We start from the raw sequence: 20,246 nt of genomic DNA on the forward strand, positions 1-20,246 counted from the left end.
GTGCACACACATTCTCATAATACTTACCATATAAACATCTACTATACAAGGTATATACTATAATCTATCACAATCTGCATAGACGTCATATTATATTATAAATCCATCATAATAGAAAATTAAGTTAATGTAAGATTGTCACATTTCAATAACTTTTGCAGATACAAGTGACATCATTTGGAAGTTGTCACTTCCTCACAAAGTACACAGGGGGTAGGCCCATCAAGATCACATAATCGTGAGGTATATTCATGAATCGCAATCCTCTTGACTATTACCATCTATTGATCACTGGAGAATCCATCTCAACTTGGTTTACTCCCTCTGAAATAATATGATCGAGATCATTGAAGGTTGACTAAACCATATCCTCTATCTACTCCCTCTCTTATCAAGGTTACCTAAAATGTCAGTCTCCCTTTGAATCTCAATCTCCCTCTTTTTTTTGAAAGTAAATTCTCAAAGGAAAAGACCAAGGCACATAACTCTTATAAAAAAATAAGAGATTAACTATAAAAGTAAATAAAGGTAGTTCCAAGATATATTAATCAGAAAATACTTATCTCACTTAATCTCCATGATGCAAATTGTTCCAATGAGGGAAAATATGTCCATTTAGTTCTTGTACTTGAACCTGGTTGACTATAAGTCATATACTTCAATGAACTATAGTACCCATAATCATCCACTTGAGGTCCATTATATTTCTGGTACTGCCATCTTTAGTAAAACTCCTCCCCTTTATCGATTTCATATATATATAAGACAATGGGAAGGATTTTTCAATCACTTAGTATCATAATTCTTAATATAGATTTGTGTTGATATGTTACCATATACATACATATATATGTGTGTGTGTGTGTGTGTGTGTGTGTGTGTGTGTGTGATTGAAACTAATTCATATTAGAATGTCCTATTGTATTATGGGAATTCCATGTGAAATGCCATATCTAACTCTATGTAATGATCAGTACCCTTGACGTCACAATTTCCATACATTCACATTTGACTTTGTGACCGAAATCGTCTTGCCTGATTCATGTGGCAATCTTTGTGCTTTCTTATTTGTCCAACTAAATGGTTAATAGTTCAAGCATGCGATTCGATTTTGTCAGACTTCGATGATTAATATGCAAGGGAAATTTGGTTAATGTTTCTTGTCTCGTCTACATTTAAGGGACTACCCACGTCGATTGTCTCAAGTGATGCAATTAATCTAGTTGGCAGTGGGTTCCTTGGTATCTGCAAGGCCTATAAAACCGTTAACAAGGGGCTTTATTCCTCTCCCTTGACCACGTACGAGTGTATCACCACTATATGTAAATATATACAAGATTTCTGATAGAGTAACGTCTCAAAAATTCTAATTACAATTTACTGATAGTCTGAAGAATAATAGCAGATTTGAATTCACAATATAGGTGAAAGAAGTGATCAAATTAAATTACATATATTATAGCCCTGATAGAATATAACACAAAAGTCAGAACATGAATCGATGACTGTTAGTAGCGGAAGGTTGACCGCTGCTGAAGGTACTGAAGATGTCGTTTTAATTGATGTCTCTCTCCAAGCAGCTGTATCTGTAAATACAATTGCAAAGGGCCATGTCTACGTAGAGACATGACCTTACGTGGCTAAGTGGCTATGGCCACATAGGGTCATGTCCCTACGTGGACATAATCATATTACCTTTCGTTAACGTGGACATAATCATATTACCTTTCGTTAACTGTTGTTAAACATTTCACAGACTACAATATGGAGCCCGATCATACTTAGCATGATTAACGGGTAATATAAAGAGATACCTGAGAATATGGAAAACTATTGATAAATTTATTATTATTTTAATCATATATATATAAATAAACACATTTCAAATATAGACTTGATTATTTATGTGCTTCAATTTGACTGAAGCTACAAATTTAACACTATACTCCATGCTATCCACTAATAGTTGGACATGCATCACGTAGATTTGTAAAAGGTCTCGAATTGTTTATACGTCTGACGTGGTGGAATGTAAACAATCTTGAATGGAGCAGTCTTTTCTTATCTTGGCCATGCCTGAAGCCTAAGGAGATAGTACAAAAAACCAAGATCTTTCGTTTCAAATTTTGAAGCTAAACCCTTGCATATGACAATGAGATCATGATTACAAGGTAAAAACAAGTCAGCAAAATAAAGCACAAGAATCAATACATTGTCATCATTTACCTTTAAGTATAAATTTGTATCTACATGAAAACTCAAACTTAGAAGATAGTGATCAAATCTCTCATATCAAGCATAGGGAGCTTGCTTAAGGCCATAGAATGCCTTTTTCAGCTTGCACACATGAGACTCTATCATGAATCATAAATCCTTCTGGCTGCTCAATGTATAGTTCTTCTTAAATTACTCTATTTAAAAAGTTGTTTTCACATCCATTTCATGAAGTTTCCAGCCCTTAAGTTTTGCAATAGAGCTATGATGGCCCTGATGGAAGTGCAAGGAGCTACTGGTGCAAAGGTTTCATCATAGTCTACACCTTCCTTTTGTGGAAAACCTGTAGCTAGAAATCTGGCTTTCTGTTTTTCTATAATTCCATCAGTTGCATGCTTAATTTTAAACAACCATTTAGATGAAATAATTGATTTACCTTTTGGTCTTGGAAAAATGTCCCATACTTCATTTTTGATGATGGACTAATGCTCCTCCATCATGGCATCTTTCCATAACTCCTGATTTGAAGCTTCTTCAACACTGGAAGGTTAAGAGGCTATAATGTGACTCGTCAAATCTACATAACCAGCATACTTATGATGCATTTTACTCTCTCTAGAAGTGTCACAAGGGGTTGCATATTTTTTAGCTTCTTCGATAGCGTTCCTAGCCCAGAAAAGACTTCTCTTGTTGGCTGAAGTATTATTGGGACATGCTTAAGTATCAATAGGATCAACTGGATCAGCTGAATCCTCTGAATTTGTACTCTCCCTCTAAATTTTTGCAGGTGGATCTGGATCAATCATATCTGTATCTTGAGGATGCTCAAAGTCCTATCAGACTCCATGTTAGATTCTTTTAATTTCTTACAGGCTATATCTCATTAAACGAAACATCTCTACTGATTTCAATTCGCTTTTCACCTGGAATGTAGATTTTGTATACTTTTGAACAATCACTATAGCCATCAAAGATTCATTTCCTTCTGGAAAGCTCCATCTTTGATCTTTTCACTTTGGGAACATGAATATAGACAAGGCAACCAATAATTCTGAAATAACTAATATTTGGTTTAATACCTATAAAAGCTTCTTCCAGAGTCATGTTGTCTAGAAGCTGAAGAGAGGTACGATTCTGAATACGAATTGTCATCCTACAAGCCTCGGCCCATAGAAAAGTTTGAAGACTTTGATCATGAATCATAGCCTTTGTCACCTCAACAATTGCTTTGTTCTTTCTCTTAGCTACACCATTTTGTTGAGGATTATAAGGAGCATAGAACTCCCTCTTAATCCCAACTTCAACACAAAAGTTACAAAGATACCATAAACATATCCTCCTCCATTATCAGATCTCAGAATCTTAATCTTTTTGTTAGATGGATTTTCAACAAGTGTTTTGAATTCTATGAAACTGGACAACATTTCATCAGATTCTTTAGACTTCAGAAAATAAATCCAATACTTGTGAGAAAAACCATCTATGAAGGTAACATAATAGCAAAAGCCACTAAGAGAAGCAACTAACATAGGACCACATAAATCAGAATGAATTAACTCTAGGATTTCTTTTGGTCTACTTTCACTACTATCAAAAGTACTTTTAATGTTCTTATCGAGAGCGCATCCCTTGCAATCTCCTTCATAATTTTGATTCAGCATTGGAAGACCAATCACAACGTTCTCCATAGAAGATAAAACTAAAAGTTCTGAAATTTAAAAGTCCAAACCTCTTGTGCCAAAGTTCACTTGAATTTGAAGTATCATGAGCTAAAGCTTGAATGGAATGGGCTGAAAGCTTGTAGAGATTGTCATGAAAAACTTCAATTTCATGAGCTGATTAAATGTTGTTCATCCATCTAAAAAAATTCCATCAGCAAAGTCAATGCAATAACATTTGTCTTCTAATACCAGGTACAAAGAGGACATCACTCAAGTGTAATGGAATTTTAGAATCCAATTGGAAAAATGTAGAGCCAGTACCTTTAACAAATAACTTGCATCATCACCAATAATGACTTGAAGATGAGAGTCCTTTTCTTTCAAGTTGAAAAGGTGTTCTTGGACGAGATGCAACACAGTCAATCAGTCATGTATCACTAATTATAGGTACTTGCTAGAGAGTGAAGAGATGAATAAGAATCCCTCAAAGTTTTCACTTGACTCTCTTTGAGGAGAAGAATTCTCTACCTTTGTAGCAATTGCTTGAGGCTTTGGTCTAGAGTTACAATCTCTAGCAAAGTGCCCATAATCATGACTTATGAAGCATTGGATCATAAAAATATCCCCTTAAGGAAAAAATTATTAAAAACATCCAATTTTTTTAATGGAAAAAAACTATAAACCCATCAAAAAAAAATTGTAAAGCCATCAAATGATTTTTTTCTGGGAAATGGGAAAAGGTTAAAAGACCCTTATGTGGCTCCAAATATCTAGTCACGACTTGTGGAGAAACACAAGCATGAAGCTACCAAATTACATTTTAATGGATGGAAAAAAATTTATAAAACCCCTCATAGCAACCTTCCCACAAAAAAACACCAGACTCCATGTGGTAAATTAGCACATGCAAGCAATAAGCACACGCCACTCATGAAATTTGCAAAATTTTGCTCACACCAAGAAAATCCATGACCAAAACCCTCGATCAAGCTTGCAATTTGAGCAAAAATATCTTCAAATCCACCTCTAAATTTGCAAAGTCATGTTTTCATAAAAAATGAGTATTAAATTTCTTGAAGAAGCCTATCGACCCACTCTGATACCATATTATAATAATTCATATTCATAAACAAGTAATTGCAAATGGAGACATAATCTCCTTGTAAAGATTTATAAAGATAAAGTTTCTAAATGATACAACTGATAACTAAGCCTGAAAATAGAAACTAACTAAGATGACCGTTAAAGATACATTACAATATTCTAATAGAATTATGGCATAAACCATAAGCAAAGATACAGTGCAGATGTTTAAAGTACAAAATTGCCATGATGGAATTGTGACGTAAGTCTTAGGATATAATTAATCTAAGCTAATGAATCTAGCATTTAACTGTTGTTATTGAATTAAGGTGTAAGGAGGAGAATATGTATTGATAATTAATGGTATTGTGAATTACATTTTTTTTTTGTAACTTCTAATGTATAATATTAACAATTTTGTCATATAGCGTGGAAAGTGCATTACCTTCTGACTTTGTGAGTTATCATCTAATTGCATGGAATCCACTTTACTCTTCTTGTGTCGATTAAGAGGAAACGGATCTTCAAGAATGTCAATTTGATCCAGTTGAAAATCTCCAGCTCCTGGCACATGAACCTAAAAGATTGCAGATATTTCTGAGCATCAATATATATTGAAAAGTTCCATTCTTGGCCATATGGTAAGCATATCATACCAACTGGTTAACAGATAGACTCCGTGCCCGCACATAGCCTGAAAGAAGCAGTGTACTCTTGCCTAAATCATGGTCCAATGTTGAAATTTCAACCTAGAAAGAGAATTATGTTAGAGTTCCATCAATATCCTTTTATCAAATATTTTGCGATTGACTTTGAGAAATAAAATCACAGATCAGCAGAGCCATTACCTAAAAAATTATAATGCAGTCTCTTGAAAATAACAAACAGAATGTTATATAGGAACATAATTCATAAGAACTGAAATAAATCAATAGAGGATACAAAGCATATAGTAAATTATATGAGACAACTGTAAGCAAATAGCATGTATGCATGCAATAAGTTTTAAAACATCTAAGGTTGACGTAAGTAGCATCTGTAATAATCATGGTTAATATTGAAAAGGTTAGTCACTGATTTCTTAGATATGGATTTGAAGTTAAGAATTTGATGAAGAGAGGCAAGGGATAGTTATACTATGATTCCTATTAAGAGCTATAAATATATTGTATTTGTCAATGAATGTTTGGCACACTCATCCTCTGTGGATGTCAATATCTCCAAGAAGAAACTGCAAGCTGGAATAAATTTAAGAGAACCAATAACATTAGAATTTCAATTTACCTTGACTGACCAACATAGAAATCATACAAGGAAGCAATAAATCCATTCATTAAGCTCCACTATACCATAGTAAGACACGCCATGCGTCTCCAAGTAAAATAGTCTCTTTATTAAAGAAGTCAAATGACATCAAACACATTAATATTTATTCGTAATTCAAATCTGTCTGAAATCAGAAAACAAGCTGCAATTCTGCTGGATACTTTCAAAATTTCTTGTAACGCCTCCCTTAATCAATTTTGTCAATTTTCAGAAATTTGGAAACCAACATAAACTCAAATGAGCTAATCGATGTAGAAAAAAATAATTTCAAAAGTCTTGTCTAACCTTCTATAGCTGGAACACCACTTCAACTTAAAGATGATAATAGCCCAAATGAAAGTAGGGGATTTGGAGCTTGGATATGCTAACTGTCAAATGAATTTTGAATCCTTAATTATTTAATCTGATTTAATTGCGTAGTGATGTATGTTAATCATTGGAAACTGGCTGCCTCCTGGCAAGGGACATTACATGATATGAAAGGGATAGCCAACTTAACAAATTGGACAGGCAATTAAATTCAGATTTGAGAAGTCAAAACTCATCACATACATCAAATATTAATGCTGATACAACTGAAAATTAATGAATTGACAAACACACAATTATGGATCCCTATGACATCAAATACTCTTGGATCTGAATTAAGCATCAATCTATCACCTTCAAAATGTTTTTATTTGATTTGCAACATGCTGGAGCAATAATTTCAAATGTAGAATAATTGAATCTGACAAAACTGATGAACCTACAGCTTGCCACATGCTATAGAAAGTTAGGAACCATGTATGGTAACTATATATGAAGGAAACCTGCAGGATCTTACCGTAGAAGTGTTGTAACAGAAACAATGACCAAGCAAATGACCTAGAACAGTGGTATGGCAGCTAGAAACAAGAATATAGCAGCTGCAAGTAAACAAATACTTTCCATATGATAATAACAGTTCAGAAGATGCCTGCAAACAGCAATAAATGTTCATACAACTTGCCCAAAATGCTGTCTGACCTCCTTCAATGTTGATGTGCCAAATTATGGCCCATAACTAAGAAAAATCATAAAACGGCAATAACTAAGGCATATCTATGCTCCCAAACATTAACACTACATAACAAGTAGTTGGCAATATTGTTGCAACAATAAATCATAACAAAACCTTCTCCAAAAGCCCTTAAAAGTAGTGGCACTGTCACTTGACATGCAGAATATGTTGGTCATTGCCACCAATGATGAGCACCCATCCATGAAACTAGCATACCTTGCCCTTGGAATGTTGCCAGTAAATCTGAAATGAAGTCCTTATCAAAATGCTTGTAAAGGATTGTTTAAGGAATCCTAATATGCCCCTTATCCTAGCTTTGCTATGGTTAAACTCCATCAATAAATTAAATAAATCATATGCTTAGATTTAATGTTCCTAACCCTCATTGAAATGATCTATGCCTTTAATGGTCTTTAACAAGGAAGACCAATTTTGTTGATTATGTTTCAATGGTTTCCAAACATGTTGCAGGACCTCAACTAGGTACGTGATGTTACTAATTCTATTCTACGTCTTGTCTACATGGAATTTGTGGATTAGTCCAAAAACAGGGCATTTACAAAAGAGGACATTACAAGGCCACGAGACATGATCAACTATAGACAGCCCTATGAAGGAGCACACCAAAGTATTGAGAGTCAAATGCTACCATGTCTACATCATCATTTATGGTGTAATGTTATGAAGGAATTGTTTGATTGTATTCAAAGAATAAAATGCACATGTATAAGCAATTACATTGATATTGTCTCCTAAAGAAACAATCAATAATTCAAGACTAATTTAGAAACTATGACCATTAAATAAATAAATATGTAAATATTATTCTAATATCCTCCCTTAATGGTCAATCTGTCAACCACATCAAGTTGCCCCCTAAATTTTACAAACTTGTCCAGGCCCATAGACTTGGTGACAAAGTCTACATAATTCTCAGTTGGAACACTTCGCAACTGTACCAATCCATCTTCAACAAGCTTGCAGATGTAATGACAGTGAAGCTCAACATGCTTGGTCCGCTCATGGAAGAGAGAGTTTTTTGGCAAGTTTGAGCACCCCTTGATTGTCACAAAAGAGAGGTGTAGGACCTACTTGAGACATGTGTATCAAAAACTGTTCTTCAAAGCCAAACTGCATCACAAGCTGTTTTACCAGTCGCTTACTACTCAGCTTCAGTCAATGAAAAAGCTGACAGTTGTTTCTTGCTAGACCATGTGACTGCACCCTTCCTAGACGGAAGGCATAGACTTCATGTCATCAACAAAAGCTTACCAATCTAAGTCTGTGAAACCAATAACCCTAGGATCATTGCTGATGTCAGATACAGTCCCAAAATTGGAAAATACCCTACACATGTTGCAGCACATGCTTTGTTGCTACCCAGTGTTTAGCTCTAGGAGCTAGGATGAAGCGAGAGATGTAACTCATGCCAAAACTTAACTTGGGTCTATTGGAAGTGAGATAGATGAGATTGCTCATTAACTAGTTACTTTAACATAGATTCGTCATCCAGAAGTGAATCTGATTTGCAAGATAATTCACCCCCTTCTCCATAGGTATGGATGAAAGTTTGCAATATTGCATTTGAACTTTGTCTAGCAGACCCCTCGCATACTTTTACTGAGATATGAAAATACTATCATCACTCTGTCAAACCTCAATACTTAAAGTAGGAATGCAGAAGTCCCAAATCTGTCATGTCAACGGACTGCCACAACCTTTGTTTGATTCACTCACTCATAAGTGTTAAAGTATCAGTAATAAGCAGGTCATCAACATAGATGACAAGTAGAAATATATCGCCGATACCAGTTTTGATATAAAGATTAGAATTAGGACTTCTATGAGGTACTTGACAATCTTTAACTGTCAAACTCAAGGACTTCTTTCAGCCAATAGAGTGTTTTCGTTATTCTACAAACCTAGTGTTCTTTACCAGTATCATTAAAACTAGGAGGCCATGTCATACAGACTTATCCTTGCAAGTCAGCATTAAGAAATGCACTTTTGACATCCATTTGATGGCCTCTACGTCCAAACTAGGCTCAAATGGAAAGGACAAGTTGAACAGTACTCATTTTGGTCATAGGAGCAAAAATCTCTTCATAATCAATTCCCTATTTCTGTCAGATCCCTCTAGCAAATAGCTAAGCCTTGTATTTATACAGGGTTCCACAAGCCTTATACCTAACACAATTCACCCATTTGCAGCCAATGGACTTCTTCACAAAAGGAAGATCAGAAAGGCCCCAAGCATTATTCTTCAGAAGACCACATTGTCCTGCTTCCATAGCTTATTCTGACATAGGAACACCTTTAGCCTCCAAAATATGATTGAGATTCATAAATACTGTGAATATTCCCCATGAGAGCAAAGTTCATTGTATTCTAGTGTTTGCTCCTGTTTTAGACAATCTACTTGTGCAGGAGCATCCTAGATGCACTTTCAAGCAAATTAGGTCAAAATATTGAGTTTTGTTTTGTTTTAATGGACTTGATGTAAATAAGGTTTTTTGAGACCATTGGGGACCCTATGGAGCTATTTTTTATGTTTATTTGTGAATTGGGAAAAATATGTATAAAGCTGCTCAAAGGTGTCAATGTTCTTATTACAATAATAGATAAGACGTCTATTATTAGTTAATGGTTATCTGTTATTAACAAGGAAGTATTTACCAATTACCTCGTAATATGGTATCAGAGCTATTACTTAAATTTTTTTGAAAAAAATTATAATTTCTTCGTGAAATTATTTGTTTAAATTTTATCAAAATTATTTCTGTCGAATTTCTCTAAAACCCGCATAGGGTTTTTGGCCTAGAGAAATTCCTGAACTCAGGTCTGCAACTCGCGTGGGTTTGGCGTCCATTTTTTTGAGGGTTTGGCATCCATTTTTTCAGAGTTTGGCGTCCAGTCTGCTCGGTTCAAGAAGACTAAACGATTTTTTTTGCAAAGCACGATTTTGGCCGCCAGATTTGTGACTAGTTTTGCCCCACGTTTTTGGCGCTGATTGAAGCTTGACCGGAGTTCGATTTATCATACCTCCTCATTCTCTCCACTGTAAAAGCCCTAATGCCTGAATCTTGATCAAAATCGGCCATCTTTTGCCGTGCAAAACACCATTTTTGCTGTTTTTGACCTCTTTGGCCGCCGACTGCTTTTTTGCTCGAAAACCTAATTTTTGGGGTCGAAAAAATATTTTGTTTGCAGATTCTTTGTGGGTTTTTCGAGAGCTCAACTGGGTTGTCGTCTGTTTTTTCTGAGTGCCTCGATTTTTGTGCCTCAATTTTCGAGCCAGCGGATTCAGAAAACGACAGCAAATTCCTTCTGGGTTTTTCGAGCTCTCTTCTGGGTCATTCTCTGATTCTTCTGGGTCTTCCGTATTTTTGCCTCGAAGAACGTGCCTTCACAGTTTTTCATTGAAAAACGTGCCATGGCATCTCTGACAAATATTCTGCTCGAGCATAATTCCAAATTCAATGGTCGCAATTATGGAACCTGGAAGCAACACATCATCGCAATCTTCGAATATTGAAACACCGATCAACTTGTTCTGGGTGTTAGGCAGCGTCCGACATCTCCGGGTCCTGATCAAGATACATGGGATCTGAATAATCGAGAGGCAGTAATGCTTCTCAAACTATCCATAGCTGATGACCAGCTTTCTCAGATTCCATCCGGCAAGACAGCTGCCGAAATCTGGACACATCTCAAAGGTCTTCATGAGACTTCCGACAAGAGCAGAGCCTTCTTTCTGAAAAACACTCTGTTTTCTATTGTCATGGATGAGCGCACCTCGCTCCAGGCACACCTGAATCGGATTCAAGAAATCCGTGATCAATTACTTGCCATCGGTCGCAAGATGGAGGAAGAGGATATTGTGGTAATCACTCTTCAGAGTTTACCAAATTCCTATGAGCATTTTATCGAGACTCTCAACATCACATCTACTGGTGTTGATCTAAAGTTCACTGATCTCTGCACCCTGCTGCTTCAGCAAGATCGGTGGAAACAACAGCTCGGTAGCAGCTCCAGTTCCACCTCCACTGAGCAAGCCTTTGCTGCGAAATCCTTTCAGAAGGATAAGGGCAAGTTTCAGCAACCATCTCAGCAGAAGTCTTCTGCTCCAACATCCAATGGTACCAAAAAAGAAGAACATTCAATGCAACTACTGCCACAAGTATGGTCACATGAAGGTTGCATGTCGGAAACGCTTAGCTGCCCAGTCTAAGCAATCAGGTTCGCAACCCAAAGCGAACAGTGCAGAGCACACTGAGCAGGCGGAATTTGCCTTTTACACCTTCATGGCTAAAAGACCCGCAAATCATGTGCAGTCATCTGCCTGGTACATTGATTCAGGTGCCTCTCGACATTTCACTCACCGCAGAGACTAGTTTACTGACTACCAGCCTTATTCAGATTCTGTTATCTTTGGTGCTGGAGAAGAGTACACAGTTGTTGGTAAAGGCAACATTCAAATTCAGTCTGTTGGGAGGAAGCTCATATTCCTTGATGTGTACTACGTTCCAGGGATGGAACTAAATCTACTCTCGGTCAGTCAGTTGCTACAACATTCTCCACACTTGGTAGTCACCTTTTGTTCACATCAGTGCACCATCACTGATCGGGCGACTAAGTCTACTGTTGCAGTTGGTCTTGAGGATCATGGTCTTTTCAGACTTACTGATTCTGGTAATTCTCAGGACTTAGCTATGGCTGCTCGGCGATCTTCCATCAGCACACTTTGGCATCAACGATATGGGCACTTAAATGTGCATTATCTATCACAACTTGCTCGGGATGAGCTTGTTCTTGGTTTGCCAGAGATTCAAACCCAACACCTTGGAGTTTGTGACGCATGTCAGGCTAGGAAGCAACATAGCACACCTTTCCCCAGTGGCGATTCTTGGCGAGCTTCTCAAGTACTACAGCTTGTTCATGCTGATATCTGCGGCCCTATGGCCACTCCTTCTGTTCTTGGGTACAGGTATTTTCTGTTGTTTGTAGATGATTTCAATAGAAAAATGTGGGTGTATTTCCTTAAAAAGAAATCCGATGCATTTACTGTATTTCAAAAGTTTAAACCCTTAGTTGAAAAAGAGTCTAGGAAATCTATTATTACTCTTAGATCAGACAATGGGGGGGAATTTTGTTCTAATGTTTTCTCCAACTTCTTGGATACACATGGCATCCAACGCCAGTTCACCACACCCCACACGCCACAACAGAACAGTGTAGTTGAACGTCGGAACAGGACAATCACCGAGATGGCTCGTTCCATGCTGGAACACATACATGTTCCGAAGCATTTTTGGGCAGAAGCAGTTAACACTGCAGTTTATCTGTTGAACCGGTCACCCACAGTGGCGGTCAAAGGTAAAACTCCGGAAGAGGCTTGGTCAGGTCGCAAGCCCAGAATCAGTCACCTGAAGGTTTTTGGCTCTCTTGCTTTTGTTTGGATCCCTGATGCTTCACGCACCAAGTTGGATGCCAAGAGTCAAAAACTGATGCTTGCTGGATATAGCAGTCTTCACAAAGCCTACCGCCTTATTGATGTTGAGACATCTCGTCTCATATACAGCCGCGATGTAGTCTTTGATGAGCAACGAGGACCATTCATGCCTGTTTCTCCTGTTCCTGATCCAGCAGACCAGCCTATGCAGGTTCATGATTTGGGAGTTCGGCTTCCATTAGGTCCACCTGATGGGAGGGCTCCAGTAGCTCCTACAGCTCCAGTCCTACCAGTGATACCTGTACAGACACCTCCGGCTTCTCTTGCAGGATCACCTCGTTTTGAAGATGCTTCACCTGAGTTTGATCCAAAGTCTTCTGATGAGAATCCTGCTGATCAAGCATCTCCTAGTACTATTGTTGGTCATTCTCCTCTCCAGCCTAAGTGGTGGGCTAAGACACTTGCTGATCTTCATGATGATCAGCTCATTGATGGGAGAACTGCTCGAAAAAAGAGCAAAACTACAAATTCTGTTAACTTTGCTCTTATGACCAACATTCACAGTGTGTTTGAACCTCAAACATATTCTGAGGCTAAAGGAATTCCACAGTGGGAACAGGCCATGCAATCTGAACACCAGAGCCTGCTAAAGAACAACACTTGGGTCCTTTCTGATCTTCCCCCAGGGAAGAAACCCATTAGCTGCAAATGGGTCTACAAAATCAAATACAAATCAGATGGTACTTTGGATAAGTACAAAGCTCGTTTAGTGGCAAAGGGATTTTCTCAGCGTCAGGGCATTGATTATGAGGAGACCTTTGCTCCTACTGCAAAGATGAGCACCATTAGATTAATCCTAGCCATGGCAGCACAGTTTGGCTGGAAGGTCCATCAGATGGACGTAAAGAGTGCTTTCCTGAATGGTGATCTCCATGAAGAGGTCTACATGACGCAGCCTCCTGGTTTCAAGGTTGCTGGTAAAGACCATCAGGTTCTCAGATTGGTAAAAGCTCTCTATGGTTTGAAGCAGGCCCCTCGGGCATGGTACATCAAGATTGATACGTACCTCAGTGATCAAGGCTTCAAGAGGAGTTCTTCAGACTCAAATCTATACATCAAGACTACTGACAGTAACATCATCCTTCTGGTTATCTATGTGGATGATCTGATCATCACTAGCAGTTCGGCATCTTTGATTCAGGGAATCAAACAACACTTATGCCAGTCTTTTGATATGACTGACATTGGGCTCATGCATTATTGCTTAGGTGTTGAAGTTTGGCAACAGTCTTCTGGTATATTCATCTCTCAGTCCAAATATGCTAGGGCCTTGTTAAACAAATTCCGAATGCAGGATTGCAAACCTGCATGTACACCTATGGAGAAAGGTCTCAAGTTATCAGCCAAGTCTGATTCTCCTTCCGTTGATGATACTACGTATAGGCAACTAGTAGGCAGCCTCATCTACCTATCTGCTACTAGGCCTGATATCAACTTCGCAATCAACTATATTTCACGCTTTATGACAGCTCCTAAGGCTGATCATTGGATGAAAGCAAAGTGTGTGCTTCGTTATGTGAAGGGCACTTCTGATTATGGACTTTTGTATTCTCGGAGTTCTAATCCTAAACTCAGTGGGTTCACAGATTCAAATTGGGCAGGCTCTGTTGATGATAAAAAGTCAACATCTGGATATGTGTTCAGTTTGGGATCCAGTGCAGTCACATGGACCAGCAAGAAGCAGCAGGCAGTTTCTCTCTCTTCTACAGAGGCTGAATACAGAGGGACTGTTAAGGCAGGATGTGAAGCTGTCTGGCTTCGTCGGATGCTTGGGGATATGCAGATGTCACCAGCAGGACCGACTACTCTATTTGTTGATAACGAAGGCGTTATCAAGTTAGCACGGAATCCAGTCTTCCATGAACGAACCAAGCATGTGGATGTTCATTGTCATTATATACGACAGCTGGTTGAAGACTGGACTATAGATCTGCAGTATGTTCCTACCACAGATCAGACTGCAGACATTCTCACCAAGCCTCTTGGTCCTAATAAGTTTGTCAAATTCCGAGGACAACTTGGTGTGTTAGATAGATTAACCATTAAGGGAGGGTATTACAATAATAGATAAGACGTCTATTATTAGTTAATGGTTATCTTGTAAATATCTTTAGCTTTAGTTTGCTTTCGTTTTTTGCTTTCTCTGGAATAGAATGTTTCTATTCTTTACAATCGTTTCTTAAGGAAACATCGTCTCATTCTTTTGTATAAATTGACCTTTCGGTCTCTGTTATTAACAAGGAAGTATTTACCAATTACCTCGTAATAGTTCTTAATGACAACTTTTCATTTTTTGTTGACAACTTTTAAAATAAGATGTTATTTGGTAGTTGGGGTCAGTTGGAGGGTGTCGAAAGGTAGTATAGGCATAAATACAAGCCTCAAACTCAGCATCCACACTTGGCAAATGGGAAAATCCAAGAAATTCAAAGATTTTGAAGGATTTAAAATTATTTTCATGCATCATTTAGTCAATTGACATTAAAGACACAATAATTGAGATAGATAGCAGCTACTTTGCACACATACACAACATTACATTGATCACATAAGTATAAATGTCAGTTTCTGAAAGAAATAATTCATTGTTAAACTACTTCCTAAATAACACATTAGAAATATACATAGTGTAACAGTCAAATGTCTACAATATTCATCATTTCACTACACTTTATTGGCTTCAAAGTCCACTGCTTTACTATCTTCTTTTACTACTGCTTTCCACATCTTCCCCATCTCAGTTCTTTAGTACTGCAATAATACAATTAATATTGTGCATTGTTCCTCTTTCAAATCATGGAGCTTCTACTCTGTACTAGGGTCATTGACCTTGACATAGATGCATATATCACTGTCTTTGGTTGATCTCTGGACTGCTTATTGATAATTATAATTTATCTTTCCACTGCTACATATCTTCTTAAACGTTCTTCCCTAATACCCAATGTCCAAATTAATGTTGTGACTGTGCTTGTATATTGCTGTACTTGGGTCTTTTATGCATATCATTGATTTGAACAACCATCTCATATCATATGAGAGTCCTGATCATTCTTTGCTCCCAACATTGTTATACCTCGTGTTATGCATTATATTGACTACTGTGATGCACTCTATTTATGATCTGTTTTGAAATATTCATTACAACATACTTATGGGATGTGTGTTATTAACAAGGTTGCACGGGTACGTGGGTACGAGAATGGGAACGGGTACGAGAACAGGTACGGGTACGTATATTTTTCAAAATAGGGGACGGGGGTACGTGTGTAGGCCTAATTTTTTCTATATAATTAATATTTTATAGAAAATACAAAAATCAAAATATATGTCATGAGTCATGACATTGAGCATTCAAAACAAGAAATTTGAAAATATGAGCCATAAGTCAAATTATAATATATATATATATATATACACACACACATATGCTATTGCTGAATGTTTAATGTTTAAAGTATTTTTCATAATAGGGGACAGAGGTACTTGGGTATGTCAAACTTATTTTAAAAATATACTTTTTTATTTATAAAAAATCTGAAATTATGAGTCATGGCAATGGTTTTTCAAAAGAAGAACAGTGATAAAGTTTGCAAATGTAATGTATTGTTTTCAGTTTCAGATTTGCTATATGTTTGAAATAATAATACATGATAAATGCTTAGATGCATAACAAAGAAGGCAGACTTTAAACATGAACAAAAAGATCCTAAATCATATGACAATGACATATTGCAAATGATAAACTTATGACTTGAACAATGATAAAGTTTATTGTTAATGAGTATCAAAGTTTCAAACTGATTTGGTATTGAATTAAGGTTGATAAACAACAAGCTAATACAAAAATTAAAAAACCAAAAAAAAAATCAGAATCTTAATCAAGGTCCTTAGCTATGATGCTCTCCACCGAGTACCCGGTACGTGGGATACGTGTACCCGGTACTTGGATACGTGGGTACGAGTACCAGGGGTGTGGGTACGAGTACCCATGCAACCTTGGTTATTAACTATCCTTTTATCTAACTAGTATCCTCCTTCTGTCTATATCATGACAGTAATGTATCCATTCATCAAAAATGCTGTCCATGCTATAATACCGTTACTAATCTTATGCAATCTGCCCTATGACTGTAAGAATGCTTCCCATGTTAAGAAAAACCGAGATCAGAGGCAGAACTTTATTCCTTAAATTATGTTCAAACTTGACTGCTATAATTCTGATAATTATCACAGTGAGGATATAACTAGATCCTTCAAGAAATGAATCTTGATATCTTACTTGTATTTGAATCCTTCAATGAATAATGCTGATGCTTCCTTCTTTTAATCACAGGTGGATATAAGTATGCAGATTGCTGGTAATAGCATGTGTTGTATTGATGTGTTTCCAAACGATCATGCCACTTTGTATATATAAGGATTGAGGTGCTGGGCCTCATGTAGAGACATGGCTCTACATGCCAGTCATGTCTCTATATGATACAACCCTTAACAATTATCCTTAATCGTGTGTGTGTGTGTGTGTGTGTGTGTGTGTGTCCAAACCATCATGCCACTTTGTATATATAAGAATTAGGGTGTTGGGTCTCATGTAGAGACATGGCTCTACATGCCAGTCATGTTTCTATGTGATACAACCCTTAATAATTATCCTTAATTGTGTGTGTGTGTGTGTTTCAAACGATCATGCCACTTTGTATATATAAGAATTAAGGTGTTCGGTCTCATGTAGAGACATGGCTCTACATGCTAGTCATGTTTCTATATGATAAAACCCTTAACAATTATCCTAAATCGTGTGTGTGTGTGTGTGTGCGCGCGTGTGTGTGCGTGTGTGTGTGTGCGTGTGTCTGCATGTGCGTGTTTGTGTGTGTCTATGTGTGCGTGTGTCTGTGTGTGTGTGTGTGCGTGTGTCTGTGTGTGTGTGTGTGTGTGTGTGTCTGTGTGTGCATGTGTCTCTATGTGTGTGTGTGCGTGTGTGTGTCTGTGTGTGTGCGCATCTGCATGTGTGTCAGCGCGTTAGCATGTGTGTGTGCGCGTCTGCATGTGTGTCTATGTGTGCGTGTGTGTCTGCGTGTGTGTCTGTGTGTGCGTCTGCGTGTGTCTACGTGTGTGTCTGTGTGTGTGTGTGTCTGCGTGTGTCTGTGTGTGTGTTTGTGTCTGTGTGTGTGTGTGTGTCTCCGTGTGCGTCTACATGTGTGTGTGTGCGCGTGTGCGTCTGCGTGTGTGTGTGTCTGCGTCTGTGCGCGTGTGTGTGTGTCCGCGTGTGCGTCTGGGTGTGTGTGTCTGTGCATTTGCGTGTGTGTGTGTGTCTGTGTGTGTCTGCGTGTGTCTGCGTGTGTCTGTGTCTGTGTCTGTGTGCATGTGTGTGTGTGCGTGTGTGTGCGTGTGTGCGTGTGTGTGTGCGTGTGTGCATGTGTGTGTGCGCATCTACGTGTGTGGGTGTGTCTACGTCTGCGTCTGTGTGTGTCTGAGTGTGTGTCTGTGTCTACGTGTACGTGTGTGTCTGTGTGTGTGTGTGTGTGTGTCTATGTGTCTATGTCTGTGTGTGTGTGTGTGCACGCGTGTGCGTCTGTGTGTGTGTGTGTGTCTGTGTGTGTCTGCATGTATGTCTGCGTCTGTGTCCGCATATGTCTACATGTGTGTGTGTGTCTATATGTCTATGTCTCTGTGTGTGTGCGCATGTGTGCGTGCGTATGTGCATGTGCGTGTGCGTGCGCATGCACGTGCATCCATCTGCGCGCGTGCACGTGTGTGTGTCTATGTGTGTCTGTGCGCGTGCATGCATGTGTGCGGTTCCTTCTGAGCAATAATCAAATAGAAGATATCCGACAGATGCTACAAATCCAACATCCTCGTGCTTCATTATATGTTGTCTTTGAGTTTGCAAGTGATGGAATGACCTTCTAAGGTCTTAGAGAAGGGATATATATAAGCCAAAGGTTATCATTAAAAACAACTTAAAAAGTTCATTTTTTACTTTATGGCTCAGCTGGCCCCATCAGAGCCCTGGTCACAGGATTGGCCAAGTCAGCAGAGTCCACAGTCTCTGCGAGCCCTAGCAAGACTCTGCAGGACTTGTCTGAGTCTGAGTCCACAGGCCAAAAAACTCTAAAGCCACGACTCAGCTCAGGACTCGCAGAGTCCTGCCAAAACTCAGAGTCCTATAACTCTACGTATAGGCATAAATAGGTCTCCATTCTACGAAAGTTTGGATTTGAAATTTTTGGAGTTGAAGCAATAAAAATACATCTATTTCTGCAGTTTCCTAAAGTTTTCTGCTGTTCTTTTGCATTGTACGGAATTGTACTGGTCTAGGGTTGATTGTGAATGATACAGGAATGTTTTGTCTTTCATATGCACTTGATTCGGTAGATTTTCACTGTATTTTATGAAAGTTATGATCAAATTAGTGACCTCCACTTCCAGATTTTTCTATAACAGCCCTGTTGCAGCAATCTGTACCTGTATATTTCATATCTTGATCTCAGACCAATTGGGATCAAAAGATATGTGAATCTACTTTGTAATGCACTTCTCATCGGCATTTGATGAGTTTGAAGAGAGAGATATGTAATCAGCCCTGCTGTCTCAACTCTGTACAACTGCCAATCCTCTGTTTTAGTTTATAGAAATGTGTATTTTTTTTGTGTTGTTTTGGAATTGCATATATATATCATGGACTTCACAAATCATTAAAGACATCAAATGTAAAATTCGAACTTGCAAATCTCCTAAGGCTGCTATTTCAGTAATTAATTAAAACTAAGCATAACATGGGTAAATAAAATATATAAATGGAAATCACAGCAAATATAAGAAACCTACAATCAAATGCAGCCAATCTAATATTGCCAGCTTGCTTCAATAATCACCACACAATGAGAATAATCCTCTAGAAACCCAATTTAGAAGTCTAATAAACACCGTATGCAAATTGAACACTGTTAGAGGCCAAATGCCTAGCTTTGAAGACCCACCCAAATCGCTCGGGTTAGGTGGTGGCTGTCTCAAAGACAGCTCTCAATCAACCATGAAGGTTCTGTTTCCTTGTAGCTAGCTGGTATAATAATTACTTATTCTTCCAACTCAAACAAATAACTTCCCAAACTGTCAAATTGAAGCACGATTATTGCTCCGGCAAGCCATCACTAATAAGCAAAATTGCATAGATCTCTCACCATCTCGAATTGCCAAAACATTGAAGAATTGTCACCTTCCAATGCCAAGAATTGCAGAAACAGTAGTTTCTTCTCAATTCCCAAGAAAAAACTCCAGGCCATGTCAAAAAGCAAGCATAACATAACGAGTCAATTTCTATTGAGAATCTTTTTAATATTATTCTCACTTGGTTCAATTTATCAACTTTTCACATTAAATTATTTGTCTTTCTATAGTATGCCGT

The 20,246-nt window shown here is 37.9% G+C and overlaps 1 protein-coding gene across 2 annotated transcripts in view; it reads right to left on the reverse strand.

Moving 5' to 3' along the window:
- Nucleotides 1–20,246, reverse strand: part of LOC149556330 (uncharacterized) — a 220,752-nt gene that overhangs the window by 79,887 nt on the left and 120,619 nt on the right. For both annotated transcript variants that reach the window (XM_089830591.1, XM_089830590.1), the window contains exons 10-11: nucleotides 5,615–5,707; nucleotides 5,404–5,535 (exon numbers count right to left, since the gene is read on the reverse strand). In XM_089830591.1, the coding sequence (XP_089686717.1) occupies nucleotides 5,404–5,535; nucleotides 5,615–5,707 (225 nt within the window). The remainder of the gene's footprint in view (nucleotides 1–5,403; nucleotides 5,536–5,614; nucleotides 5,708–20,246) is intronic.

This window comes from Cupressus sempervirens, chromosome 5 (assembly GCF_028749045.1).
Source record: "Cupressus sempervirens isolate cs-2001-9-10 chromosome 5, ASM2874904v1, whole genome shotgun sequence".
NCBI lineage: Eukaryota > Viridiplantae > Streptophyta > Pinopsida > Cupressales > Cupressaceae > Cupressus > Cupressus sempervirens.